Here is a 14,522-nt window from a genome sequence, read left to right as displayed (position 1 = left end):
GTAGAGCACTCTTTGCCGTGCTCCCGTACAATGACTTCAGGCACCACGAAACCTCCTCGGCAACCTCCCCACCGACGCCTGCCATGCCCGGTGACCGTCATCTTGCCTGGCCTCACCATGTCGCAGAATGACTCTTGTTTTTATTTCTTTTTCCTTCATCGCTTTCACCGACTTCGGATCCAGGAGGGGAGCCCTGTTGCGTCACACGAGTGTATGATTTTGAAGTGCGCCTTTCAACACTTTCATGTCTTTCAATTTCTTGATCTCCTTGATTTGCGTATCACCCTGACGCATAGCACACGCTTGTAAATTGTATAAAAGGAGCTGTCGCGGGACAGAGAGATTGGGCAGAATCATCTCGGACTCACAGACCCAAAGAGACTTGCACGGACCCGCTCAGGCGCCCGGCTCGCGCCGGGCGTCGGACGGACATCACGGCACGACTTGCTCAACTCCACGCCACGATCAAGCTCTGCGCGTCACCTGCCTGGGAGATCTGACAACGAACCTACTTACAAATAAAGAGAAACATCAAACTCTTTAGACTCACATTCGCACCACGAATGTGGATAGCACACATGGAACTGCTGTCTGTTTGGAGTCAATGTTGATGTTTGAGCTTGCAGGTGTGGTCCTCAGGAACAGAACACTCAATGTTGTTACTGAAATGCATTGTCGCAGAAGAGAATCTGAATGGATGGCCTGTTTTTTTGCTTGGTTTCGCCATGTTATACTTCGAATACACGAATATCATCCATCCATCTGTCCCTCCATCCCCGATGCCACTTTATTATTAGAGCCATTAGAATTTCAGTGGAACCTTTTTATGCCCCCTGTAACCTAATAAAATGATCAGCTGCCCATGCACTGTACTTACCGCTATTCCCGAAAGGGTAATCAATATATCAAGAGCAGCCTCTTAATGCCTCAGACAATGCAGCCCTTATTCCAGCTGTTGTGCAAATAATGTGCCGTATGACCACAGACACTATGCGCTCTGTTCTTGGAAATCATGAGACTAATATTCATTCCTCCTTCTCTTCTCCAAAATACTAAAGCGATTGTAGACATACAATTTCCTGCATCTCACATAGAACGTGGTTCATTAAAAACAGAAAATGTATCTGTAGGAGTCAGCATCTATAGTCGATGATGTTAACAGCATGCAATAGACCAGCTCGGTCTCAGTGAATTACAATGAAACAGCTCAGGCTTCTTTTGGCACATTGCATACACGTCGGCCGAGTGTCTATAAATAGCAAGTCCCTGATGATATGTCAGAAAGGTAGAGTAGATGGTTCGGGGCACGCCTTTGACGTCAGCTTCACTGAGACACATGGGTGAGAACTCTGCATTTAGGACGTGGTTGGATTCATTGGAATGTTGTTGGCTTAGATGTGGAGGCACACTTGTGTCCTTCACTTGCATGCTCACATCATTCTTATCTATCTATCTATGACACATTCACACAGACACACGCAAACGCGTACACACACACACACACACACACACACACACACACACACACACACACACACACACACACACACACACACACACACACACACACACACACAGAGTGTGTTGTCCACACGCACTTGTCTTCACATCTCATATAGACAGACCTGCGGGGATATCTGCTAATTTTGTCAGGGACTGAACTGGAGTTGGCTCGAACAAATATATGCGATGTGCTGAGGATGTCTGAGTGAAATCTGAAGACATTGTGACCATGTGTTGAACAGATAACACATTCAGCCGACTTTCAAAAATAATCGTTTAACCTTTTAACAACAGTTTCCAGCTGTCTTCATGAAAAGTTTCTAAAAACGGGCACAAAAAATAAAAACAAACCTGATGATACTTCATGACCAGCTTTACACTTTCACAAATGTGGAACTTCAATGTATGTCTGTGTAAGCTCTCAGTCGTACAGGAGTGGTCCATCGATGAAAAGGTTTCTTCAGCCGTCATCTGTACTTCTTTGAAGGTGTCGGACATTTCGCTTCTTATCCAAGATGCTCCTTAGCGAACTAAAGTCTTACTGGTAGTATCGGCCCTATATATATATCCCGACAGTCCAGGGATGGCGGTGCCGGATACTGCTATGATTGGTCCCTGCTCTCAGGTTGGGGGAGCAGAGGACTACTCCCTGCGGCTCCACTGATTGTTCCTATTGTCCTGACTAACGACTGGCCTGATTGCCCCACTAGCTCCGATATCACCTCATCAGCATTACTAATCCTATGATGCCTAAGCAGGCTGTTGTACGAATGATCCAAACTGAACCTCACACCACCATATCGGTTTAGTGAAGGATTTAGCTGTTTTATGAAAATCGCTTCTTTTACTCCCCTTTCAAACCATTGATGTTCTTTCGCTAAGATTTTAACCTCATTGTCGTCAAATGAGTGGTTGCTAGCTTTTAGGTGCATATGTACTGCCGATTGAGGCCCACCAGTATTATCCCTGCAATGTTGATAATTGGCATGGATAGGAGGCGAAAAATCCGAAACCTTCAAATTTGTACAGATGACGGCTGAAGAAACCTTCTCATCAATGTTGATAATTCAATGTATGTGGCGGAGACATCATTAACCCACTCACTGCCATTACGAAATGTATTCAGGAATTCAAAAGCATGACATGGAGCGCCATTCCCGAATTTGTTCGGGTTTTGTTTTTTCTTGTGTGTGTGTGGGGGTGGGGGGGTGTCAAGCTACGGTCGGACCTCTGGCAATGTTTATCCCTCCCATGAGGGGGCAGCATAAACATTTTTTTCTGATGAAAGAAGAGAGTCTAAGGTTTCTAACACCGTATTGAATATTTATGTAATCGTAAAACTCAATATTCTGTGTGTCCTGCAATTTGAGTGATTTTTGCACATCGTCTAGCCGTGAATGAGTTAAAAACAAATACTCCTGCACCAAGTATATGTGCCTCTTGTCAAAATATAATATATGTAGCAGTGCAAGCCAAGGCAAATCTATTCTATCTTTGTTTTTTTGGCTTTAAGTGACAGTGTAACATGGAGGCAGGCTGTAAAATGAAATAGGCCGATGAAAAGATTTACTTGGTTGTTTAATTTGACTCTTAATCCGTGCATGGGCAGGCCCTCCAGAGACCAAACTATTTGCGTGCAAGCAATTAAGAAGTCACGTTACCATCACATGTCCTTTTTAAACTGGGGAATTTAGGTTAAATCTCTTGGGTTAAATCTTTGTTCTTCTTTCCTCATTGAGGCCGGGGGGAAGCACTACCATCCAACCTGTCCCCGCTGTGCTCGCTGTAACCTCATGTTCAAAGAGGGAGAGGAAATGTATCTGACAGGTGAGCTATGATGTGCAAGCACACGCACACACACACGCGTGCGCATTACTATGACTTGCACAAACAAACACATTAATATCTGCTCTTGAGCTAATCTCTGTCAATGACTCTTGCTCAGGATGTGAGGTGTGGCACCCATTATGCAAGCAAGCAGCAAGAGCAGAGAGGAGGTTGAGGGTGAGCAGCATACTCAGGGTTCTATTTGTTGGGTTAAGAAATGAATTCAAATTTTGGGTTCTCTATACTATGTACTTTATTTCTTTGTTGTTTTTTTACCTCACAGCACAGACGCCTGTCAGAGACCTCCATCTCTCCTCCAGGCTCATCCATTGGCTCTCCCAATAGGGTTATATGTGTAAGTAGCCATTTATCTTTGCATCGTGTAGTCCTTCTGCTACTACCAGTGCAGAGACAACCCTTGAATTAGAACATATGCAAAAGGACTAAAAGACAATTATGTGAATTGAGTGCTCAGCACCACGCTGACGGCTGCTCTCTCCCATGGCCTGTTCACTTCTGTGCTCACGTATGTCACAAATTGCAGTTTCTTGTTGTCATATTGAAGAAACAAAACAAGAAACAAACTTACCTGTATGCATGTGTGTCTAGCTATTCTTCCTTCAATGTTTTGTATCCTTAGAGGTTTATGGTTAAAATATTAGTCAATGTCAGTTTGTACCTACTCAGCTCACCGTTTTTGGACAAGTTCTTGATGCAAGTAGAATACTAGTACCTAACCGACCAGAGTTCTAAACTTATCAGAGAATATTGCATTGTTACCACAAACCTGTGTGTTCTTTTGTTGTGCTTGCTACATCATGCGGCATGACAGTCTCGGCTTGTTGACATGTTCGACATTGTTTTCTTGTTGCCTTTAAACCTTTCTTAAATCTTTAGTGACTCTTTGTTGTTGTTATATTTGGAGATACGGGTATCTCCTGAAAATATACGTTGTTATAATAACAATAATAATAATACATTTCACTTATAAGCACCTTTCAAAACGCTCAAGGACACTTTACAGTCACAGGATAAGTTTTATTGCAGGTCAGCAGTGGCAGCATATGTTATATCATTGAAAGTTTATAAAAACACATTTTTCATTTAATCCAGCATTAACTCATTCGCTGCTAGACGTGCAAAAATGTGTCCACTCAAGTGCCAGGGTTTTTGTCATTGTCTCTCAAATTCCAGGACCCACAGAAAACAATACATATATATTGGTTGATATAGCACTTTAACAACAGGTGAAGCCGGAACAAAGCTCTAACGTGGAAAAAATGCTGCCCCTTGTGGAAGGAAAAACATTGCCAGAGGTCTGGTCAGCGCTTTATCGGCACCCCAGCAAGAAAAACCAAAACCCGAACAAATTCGGGAATGGCGCTCTATGTCATACATGTATTTTTAATTCACAAATAAATTCGGGAATGGCAGTGAATTATTTAATATGGTGGGTCCTTCCTTTCTCCATGCACCATCATTCCACAAAGATTTGTTGAACCACTCTCCCTTGCACATCCCAGCAAGATACTAACACAATTACAAATCAGTTTTAAAGTTAATTTTCAACAACTTATTGTTTTTTTTTGTCAAGGCAAAATATTTGACAAACCTTTTTTTGGAACATCCTACAAAGTGATCCTGACGTCGTGGCTCGTGAGAGCTTCATAGTACTGTATATTGAGGACTCAATAAAGTTAACTAGGTCAGCAATGATGACTGTCATTCTGTCTCGCAGAATTTCATTCATGTACTAGTCATGGCGCTCTGCTGAGTCTTGCTACGTGTTGACAGTGCAAGCATGTGGTTTCTGGATGCAGGTGGGAGTCACCCCTGTCTGCTCGGCCACGCTTGGCTTTCATCTCGTAATCAATGACCTTTATGGTGAAGGTGATGAATGAGGGACAAATGCATTGCCAGCGCGCTTGCCTTCCATGCTCTTTCCCCTTCCCCGCCCTCTGTCTAACTGTCTTTCCTCCTGAAGGTCAATGACTATCAAGACACTTCAAATGCTCGCACCGCATACGCATTCATACATGTGCTTGGGCAAGGTGTTTGTGTGTCTGCTTAGGATGCTTGATTGCTGCATGTTCTGTTTGCCAACGCGAGTGGGTTTCCCACACAATTGTTTCTGGATGCTGTTGATGTGGGTGCTGTTGTGTCTGTGTTGGTGGTTGTGTGTGTTTGTCCTCTCTCCAGGCCAGATGGGTGAATGAGTTCCTAGATTATAAGGACCTAGCTGCCCTCCCAAAGATCAAGGCCATATATGAAGTCCAGCAGCCAGACCTGCTATGCTCCTCATACCAGCCCTACCAGAGATACACCTCTGATGACAGGCTAGACTTGACTTACAGCTATGGGGAGGTACAACTGCTGCACACTCCAGGCCAAATGTGGCACTGGTCTGTAATTTAAGGAGAATTGTTGTCTTTTTTTTCTCCAGACAAATACTAGATACCAATAGAAACGCCTATCTCTTTACACGCTGCATTTTTTATTTGGGATGTATGAAATACCATCAATGACTAAATCGATGTAACCAGCAATTGCAATTTGAAGTAGGGCCACTTTAAGATGTGTTTTAATGAAACATTATGTTTGCACTGGTGGAACCGATTCAGCTCAGTTGGGCTCCAAAGGCTGCATGGTTTCAATTATTCTGATGTATGGACGCTGTTTTGAAATAACACGTCTGCCTTGTTTAATTCTGCAGTCACTTGGGACACTATCCCCCTATTCTCAGGTAAGCATTTGCACTGTTTCGGTAAGAGCACTTCAGATCGCTTGAAACCACTGCTGTGTTTTCATTTAGTCATTTCATTCTTTCCACTTCTCATGTGTCAAGGACTATGACTGCCTGGACATGAAGCAGAGGCGATGCTCCAGCCCAGGTTACATTGACTCCCCAAACTACAGTCGTCAAGGCATGTCACCCATTATTCCTCGTTCTGTGCAGCACTTTGGTTATCCTGGTGAGCATCAAAACAATTCTAAATCAAAAATATTGCCATATTGTCGGGATCAGAATTTTCCAATCAAGAACACATTGGTTGTAATGTGGCAATTATGTTCTAGCATCTAGCCCTGAAGGCCCTTATTGTAAAATTGCACACCCAAAGTCTTCCCACGGAGTTATGATACTGGTCACTTTGTCGCCTCATTGTTTGCCTATTATCCAGCCCTCTTTACTGTGATTGGCTGTAGGATCTGAGAGTGGCAGGAGCTCACCATACTATGGCCAGGAGGGACGGTCCAGCACACCAACCGTCATCCAGCCCCCAAAACATTTTCATGTACCAGGTAGGACTCCTCACCACCAATCAACTCATCACTTAGAGGAATACCGCCAGGTTCCTTGGGAGTGACAAGATGTGTACAACACTGTATGACACAAAGTCTTGTTCTTCCACGAACACAATCCCTTTCAGCCTATTCTTCCTTTCATACGCCGTGCTTGACCTTATTTTATCTTCCCTCACAGTCTCTTCTTCCAATTGTTCCAAAAGAAACTCACGACCTTCTAGCCTTTTCTCTTTTATGGCACTGCGTTTCAATTTTCCATCTCCTTTTTCTCTCCTCAGCCTCAGGGGAACCCAACATCTACAGGAAGCCTCCCATCTATAAGAGAACGGGTACAGTGCAGTTATCCCCGCCTTAGCCTGCCTGTCCTCCTGTCAGTTTAGTCATGTTGTGCTTCGACAACAATGTCATTACTGATCTGTCGATGTCTTTCAACATCCCCTTAGGACCGACTCTGGATTAGTATTGATGTTCCAATTATTGTTAGTTCAACTACAGCGATTAAAAAAAGTCTGGCCAGCAACCACTAACAGCATTTGACTTGCTTTGTTTATCAGTGGTTAGATATTTAATATCCACAGAAAGAAGTCAACTCTGCTCAGCTAGCACCCTTTTTAATTTGTGATAATTACCATATCACATACCATATGTGATAAATACCAGATCACATGCAGAGAACATGAATACAAAAAACGTATTATTACCCAAAGTAAGTAATACAGGGATTATTAGCAAGGTTACCAAGGTTTATGGCTATTCAACATCCATCCACTGGAAGCTTCTGTATTAGCTGATGTGTTTTAACACCCGGTTTCTAAACACAATCTGCTGGGTTTGCTTTTTTTGTGCATGTTAGCTTTTTGTGAATTTTGTCAACTTGTGTCCCACCAAGTCTGTCTGTGAAAATTATGCAAATTACATTACAGTCTGTAGTCTATCCATGCATTCACGAGATTCTTCAATCTATGAAACCCAACTGAACTGAAACGAAATATGAAAAAGTTATGTTAGACAATTCCCGAGAGTTTGCATGGCTGGGGATTACAGGCTTGTTATGTACAATTTAATAAACATGCTTATTTTATTTCATATTTGTCAGTTTCTGCAGGCTAAAGCTATTTAGGGCCTACAGAAATATCTATTATGGGGCATATTCTTGCATGCACGCTTGAGTCAATCCCACGCGCACCTTTCTAACACACTTTCTTAATACAGCCAGCCAGTCTCCCATCTGTAAATTTTAACAAATTTACCCTGCATAACCTAGTAATATTTGTGCAACCACAAAGAGGGATGATTTGAAGAAGTTCTTAGCGTGGCCCTAGATTATGGATCTTTTACAAAAAAAAGAAGAAAAACGTTTTTATGGGACATAAGAATTACGAAGAGATTGATTTTATCCAATACAAGCAATATTCAGAATTCAATCAGAATAGCATGCTCATCTTGCAAAGTTGAGGAGATATTGCACATGGAGAGTTGGGAAAGCTGCCAAGGATCAAATAACCCCCAGATCTTTCATTTACAGCTCATTATTACAGTGACTCTCTCTATTTGTGACAAGCACTTCAAATGCAAGTCCTATCAGTATTTTGAGATCCTCCTCAAGGCCCGCTGGCACTAATGTATTTTATTTTTCCTCATTTAGTATGATACAATGGCCATCACTTCCATGTTGTTAGGCTGTTGGGCAATCAGTGAGCATATATGAGGCAGGTGTGCCCCCAGCCCGAACCACACATCAGCACAAATGAGCCGATTCGGCTGTCAAATGACTCAAAACGTGATCTGTTGCTTTTGAAATATGCTAGACCTCAGTACAGCCTTTAAAGTGCGGAACCCATTGTCACTTAAAGGACAACCGACGTCTCCGGTCAAGTTGTGTCCATAATTTGTAAAATGGCTTCAAATAACTTCTACTGAGCGTATTTTACAAAGATTCCACCGCATATAGCTGTATTTTACGTTTTAAGACTCGCGCTAAATATTCCGGAAGTCTTGTTTTTGACTTGGTGTGACCGAAAAAAAGGACACATTGTAGCATTCCATCACGCCAATCCATTTTGCTGTGCTTGTTTGGTCTGAAAACGTCATGTTGCACCAAAAAGCGCCAGAAGAGGGCAACCAAGCTCCATATAAGGAATTTATCAGCCTGTGGAAACGGGCTGATTAATTCCTCACAGGACCTCGGTCGCCATGTTCTGCCTTTTTTGGGTGCGACGTTTCCCACCCCTGATGCCTCAAAATGACATGGAATAAATTATTTAATCGATTGCAAACATGTATGCTTTCCTCTTCAGAACTATTTGAATCATATTCATAACTGGATGTGTCACAAGAAAGCATATTCTCTGAATCTGAAGCCATTGTTTTGATTCTCCAGCAATGCAAGACGTCTTGGCGTGACGTCACGAACTGGGGGCGGGACTTTCTGAAAATGCCCAATTCGCAGCTCAATTTTTTGCAGATTTTGGACACTTTAAGTCATTTTTATTGGTGTTTTGCATTTGAATAAAAATATCATAGTTGTGTTTTGGGTATTTTAGATGCTATAAAACGTTTTTCTGATGTCAGGAAACAAAAAATTGACGTCGGTTGTCCTTTAAGTCTACGGGAGCATATGCGTGAATAACAGATTTAAGTTGATGGGAGAATCTACGCAGCCAAAATAGTGCACACGGTCACGCCTTTTCTGATTTGGGCAAATGGGAGAATATGCCCCTCTTTACGTAGTTAAGTGTCCCCGCTTCCACAGGGGTTCTCCAGTAACATTTCCCTTTTTTTTTCTTGCATCCAATCACATTTTTTCACTCCTCTCCACCTTCCTGCTCCATTTAACCCGATGACCTTGCCACTGTAAGTAATCGCCCCCGTACTCGCTGCTTCACTAAGTCATTCTGTAAATTCCATTCATGTCTGTGTCTCTCTTCTTCTTTTGTGGAATGCCATGTAAAGACTGTACAGCCGACACAACACTACTGTGAACATACAGTACTTGTATACATCTGTATGTGGTGTGAGGCAAATGGAAAGTGTGTGTCTCAAAGATTACATGTCCTTCACCGGTGTCGTGCATTGTGCGGATTGGAATTCAATGCATCATGGATCAGGGCCAGCATGGCTACTGGCTAACAGAGTGAGGAATGATCCATGTGACATTACACTGCACGTCAAGCCCATTCATTGACTTCCATTGACTGTGCTTTTGTGCAGAGTGACAATCAATCTGATTGCTTTGCATTCATGAAACGACAGCCCGGCTCAGGCTTGGCCGTTACAGGACTTGGATTAAAAGAGTCAATTTTCTTGTATTTGGCTCAAACATTGATCCCCTGGGACAATGTTGAAAAGTGAAAGAAAAATGCACGTTTTTGTTATTTTCATGAGCTTGTTTTCCTTCCAAGTATATGCCACGTAGTAACGCGTCTTGTGTTGGGCTGTTTTCTGAAATGCACTTACCTTGAAATCCCGTGCACCCGAATTCAATTGCCATTCTGTTACTTACATTTCAAGTGCCACATTGGCAGGTGTCTAACATTACATCTGAAAGAAGCCAGGCTCAGATAGAAGCGTGTATTTTTTGTGACTTTAAGGTTTATGAGAATCCTGCAGTTGGAAGGAAAAAAAAACAACAACAAAAAATTCAGAATCAAAATCATCTTTATTGGCTAAAAATGTACAAAATGCAAGGAATTTGTCTCCGGTAGAACATGCTGCACTAGTATCATCATAAAAAAAGACATGACGAATAAATATGGAGGACACTAATAAAGGCTAATCTAAGCTAACCGAATTCCTTAATCTAAGTGATAGCTCTCAGGAACAACTGTGAGACAATGTGCAAAGTATCAAGCAGACAAGTGACTACAGATCTGGAGCGACAATGATTATAACGGGGTGCTGTTCCACAGGGTGGTGCAAAATTGCAAAGCGACACGATACAGTTATATTTGTATTACTGTTTAGAGAGTTAATGGCTCGGGGGGAAAAGCTGTTTAAATGTCTCCTGTATTTTATGCACATCAGATCAGTAGTGCCTGCCTGAGGGAAGTAGCTGGAAAAAGGGGTGGGCAGGGTGCGCAGGGTCAAGTAGGATTTTCCGTGTTCTTGTCTTAATTCTTGCAGTGTGCAAGTCCTTGAGACTAGGTAGGGCGGTGCCAATGTATAATTGCATCCATGCTACCAGGTGTAGCGTCGCAGCCCATTACGGCACTTCATTAAAAACTGTTCGTGCAACCGCGAGCAATAGCAAATCCGCCACTAGTTTTATTTTATCGGCATGTAAGTCTGAGAGGTATAGTTCGGCAGATGGGTTCAATGTGAATATGTGATACAACCAGAAACTCTTGACTGTGTCCTTAAAACAGTGGTGGATATAGTTTTTGGATGTGTGGGATTGTCTCCCGAGTTTGTGTTGCTAAAGAAATCCGCATATACATGTAACCTAGGTCACAGGTCTTTTGGTTTGGTATTTTGCACATTTCACTGCTGTCCCCTGTGCTAAGGTGCCCTGTGCTAATTCACTCCTCAGGCAGGTGTGACTATGAGCAAAGATAAGGCCACGTAATTCCTTTGTCGCTAATACGGAAAACTTTTTTTTTGTAAACCGTGCATACATATCCCACCTATTGTGAAGCTAAACAGGACTTTTCCAGTATAAATTAAAGGATAATTAGTTTGGTAGAAATCCTGTTTGTCTTGGGGGGCGATTCTGGTTTTCTGGCTGCACTGCCAACAGATTCATTTATCAACAGCCTTTTTCAATATTTAAATGGGCAAAAGCAGAGAAATAAGAAAATTGTCGATGACAAATTTGGGCTGGGCAGATTCACTGATTTATACTGGCAGCTATTTAAACATTTGGCAGAACAAAATGTCATACTGGATTTGTCACTCATATTTATTATCTTCTTTGCCTGCATTTCTCCTCGTTACCGAATGTCTCCTTTTTTCCCAGACAATAATCTGAACACAGCAACCAAAAGCAGGACCAGTGAGGATATCTTGACATCCTCCCAACTCTCCACTTACTCTCCTGAGCCGTACACCCAGTCGGAGTGTGACTACTACCCATACGGGAGCTCTCCCAGAGGTATGGCAGAATGATGTCACTCCAAATGGTTTCCTCTTTCACTGGACCCAAGTCTTTACAGTATACCTGAGTTTATTTTCACTCAGAAGGGAATGTATTTTATCTTCATTGCTGCTCAGCCTATCGTGTACCACGGAGACGGTTCTCAACAGGGGAAGATGAGGAGAGTTGGAGTCACAGTCTTCAAAGAGTAAGCGCTTCATCACCCAACCTCCCAGCTTCAACATAGTGTCAGAAACACCATAAATAATGCATATTGTAGGCTATAGTACATGAACGGTCCTCCTTGTTTGTTCCTCTCGCATGACTTGTGCTCTGTGCATCAAATTCCTCTTTCTCAGGTTGGGAGTGGCATAGGGAGGATGATCCTAAAGGAGGAGATGAAAGCCAGATCTGGTTCCTATGACAACGACCCCTGGGGCAGTGCAAGGAATTCTCGCAGTGGGAGCAAGGAAACCCTCAACACAACAGGCTACAACTCCACAAATTACACCATCAATGGATGTAAGCGAGCACCATGTTTCCTTATGAACCCCATTCCCTGAAGTCATGGCAAGTTCCAGAATGTACAAATTTACCAGGAGTACATCCGTACCATCACTAGCTTTGTGGTTGGAGTAGTAAACTGGTAAACAGGACACAAAAAATACATGAATGATTTCTTTAACTTTAGTTAGGCATTATTATTTCACGTTTCACACAGGATTGGGATAATTGCAAATTGTGAGAATACCAGAAGGTAACTTTAATCACTGAAGCAAAGCTTTTACTGATGATATCGGAACATATACCTGCCGTGAGGTCACAAACTCAACAGCAAACCTGGGAGGTCATGACATGATATATTAATTAAATTATCAGGCACATCAAATCCTTCCAGAATTCCATAATCAAATATTCCAAAAACAGTTTTCGATTTGTTATTATGCATGCACTCTTTCTTTAATGGAAGCTCACCATTTTATCATGGTGAGGTTTGATGTTATTTCATGTGCATGCTTTTGACATTTTTTTCATCAATAACAATATCTATATTTTGATGGAAGATTTGTTTTCAAATTGCCCTGCAACAACAGTTGAGCATGTTATTTTAACCTCTAACATTCACATTGTAGTACAGTATGTCTTCACCCCTTCCGTTTTTTCCCTCCAAATGCCTCCCTTTGCTGCTTTGTATGCTTCTTCGATCATACTTCTCGTCTTCCTCCTACTTCTTCCTCGTCTTGCGTCTTCTTTACACGCTATTCTTGAAGACTCCGCATGTGCATGCAAGCATCCATCCATGTGTGTATGAAAATGCCCTCACTCTCCTGTGCACAGCTGGTGTCCCATATCCTGGTTTATTTATGAGCGGTAAAATCTCTCATTAAAGCCCTTTCTCAAATGGGAGGGGACACAAGTGAACAGCACTCTGTTGGTTCTCACTTGAAGGCAACCAAGACCTGAAACCATATTGAGTGATTAAAATGTCTCCGTTTGATTCCTCTCCCGACTGGGCCACTTTCTTCACATTGTACCTTCAATCCCATACGATCCTCCCACGCATTAACAAATAAAAGAATAATCTGAAGATTTTGAATATTTTATTGCCCTGAAAATTATATTTCCTATTCACTGGTGCAGTTAAGAAGTTTTAATGATCTGACTGGTTTTCACAGCTCCTCGATCTCAATACAGCACTGATGGTGGTGAGTAGATTTTTTTGTACATAGACAAAAAACACAATAGAAGTTATTTTCATAGCGCCTGTTATAACGTGTAAAGTTGTGGTGTGGAAGTGTTGGGATTTTATACACAAATACAGTACTGGATAGCACCGCCACCGCTACCAAACGTTTGTTAGAGACGAGCGCCATCTTGCGGGTGGGATTCATCACTGATATTAAATGTCTTATCAATGTGTCAAACCTAAAAAAATGACATAAATAATAATAATAATAAATGTTATTTCTAAGCACCGTTAAAATCTCTCAAGGACACTTTACACTGCAATAATACATATTTTTATTTTAGATTATGTGAGCAAGTCTGCGTCACTTCCAGGTTATGGACGCAATGGCATACAGCGGGTGAGACGCCAGGGAATCCAATGCGTTTTCCTGAGAATGTTTGGTACTTATATGTAGTACAAAGCCTTGAAAAAGTGTTCATGCCTCTGTAACTTTCTCACATTTTGCGACATCACAATCATAAATGTGTGTGCATTTTGTTCTCGATACTTAAACGGACACTCTTACCTGTAACCACCCGCAGCCTCAGAGTGCCGACTGTTACCAGTATCATTATGATCGTAGCAACGAAGTCAACTGGGGAAGCAGAGGTACATCTATATAAAGCATTTTAATCGTATTTGTTTTTATAATTCGTAAAATCACGCTACATTGCACTGAGTTAACAATCTGCTTTTTGAATTACAGCGGATTACAAGGTAGGGGTTTGACATTTGAGTCTGTTGAAATGTTTGGAATCATAAGTGTTCATTCATGAAGGTAAGGGGCCCATTTGGATTTCAGGTTTACCCCTATGAAACGCTCATTGTTACCACCAGAGGGAGGAACAGGCTTCCCAAAGATGTGGAGAGAGCCAGACTGGAGGTAAATTGTGCTCCGACTCTGTGGAACCAAGTTAACTAATTAGTAATACAAACTGAAGCTACAAATAAACAACAAACACACTCTAATTTGCGACAAATAAAGTGATGAACATGCAGGGGGAGGCACGGGCACGCAAGCAACATTTGAGCTCTAAAAATATTCTGGACTCTTTCTTCTTGTTGTTCAATTAGCGACGCAGTACTGAG

At 42.0% G+C, this 14,522-nt stretch overlaps 1 protein-coding gene across 5 annotated transcripts in view; it reads left to right on the top strand.

Annotated features, from left to right (window-relative positions):
• Positions 1 to 14,522, top strand: part of ablim3 (actin binding LIM protein family, member 3) — a 43,376-nt gene that overhangs the window by 26,919 nt on the left and 1,935 nt on the right. The window contains exons 7-22 of one of the 5 annotated variants that reach the window (XM_088989644.1): positions 3,243 to 3,330; positions 3,449 to 3,507; positions 3,614 to 3,685; positions 5,530 to 5,694; positions 6,044 to 6,073; positions 6,176 to 6,302; positions 6,535 to 6,630; positions 6,912 to 6,962; positions 11,588 to 11,722; positions 11,842 to 11,912; positions 12,064 to 12,226; positions 13,381 to 13,410; positions 13,736 to 13,791; positions 13,976 to 14,042; positions 14,140 to 14,150; positions 14,236 to 14,316. In XM_088989644.1, coding sequence (XP_088845770.1) covers positions 3,243 to 3,330; positions 3,449 to 3,507; positions 3,614 to 3,685; positions 5,530 to 5,694; positions 6,044 to 6,073; positions 6,176 to 6,302; positions 6,535 to 6,630; positions 6,912 to 6,962; positions 11,588 to 11,722; positions 11,842 to 11,912; positions 12,064 to 12,226; positions 13,381 to 13,410; positions 13,736 to 13,791; positions 13,976 to 14,042; positions 14,140 to 14,150; positions 14,236 to 14,316 — 1,302 coding nt within the window. The remainder of the gene's footprint in view (positions 1 to 3,242; positions 3,331 to 3,448; positions 3,508 to 3,613; positions 3,686 to 5,529; positions 5,695 to 6,043; positions 6,074 to 6,175; positions 6,303 to 6,534; positions 6,631 to 6,911; positions 6,963 to 11,587; positions 11,723 to 11,841; positions 11,913 to 12,063; positions 12,227 to 13,380; positions 13,411 to 13,735; positions 13,792 to 13,975; positions 14,043 to 14,139; positions 14,151 to 14,235; positions 14,317 to 14,522) is intronic. The other 4 variants (XM_088989645.1, XM_088989647.1, XM_088989648.1 and 1 more) reach the window with 4 other exon arrangements.

This window comes from Hippocampus bargibanti, linkage group LG02 (genome assembly GCF_051943395.1).
Source record: "Hippocampus bargibanti isolate YZ-2025 linkage group LG02, ASM5194339v1, whole genome shotgun sequence".
NCBI classification, from domain to species: Eukaryota; Metazoa; Chordata; class Actinopteri; order Syngnathiformes; family Syngnathidae; genus Hippocampus; species Hippocampus bargibanti.
Note: the sequence above shows the minus strand (reverse complement) of the source record. Positions and strands in the feature narration are given on the sequence as shown.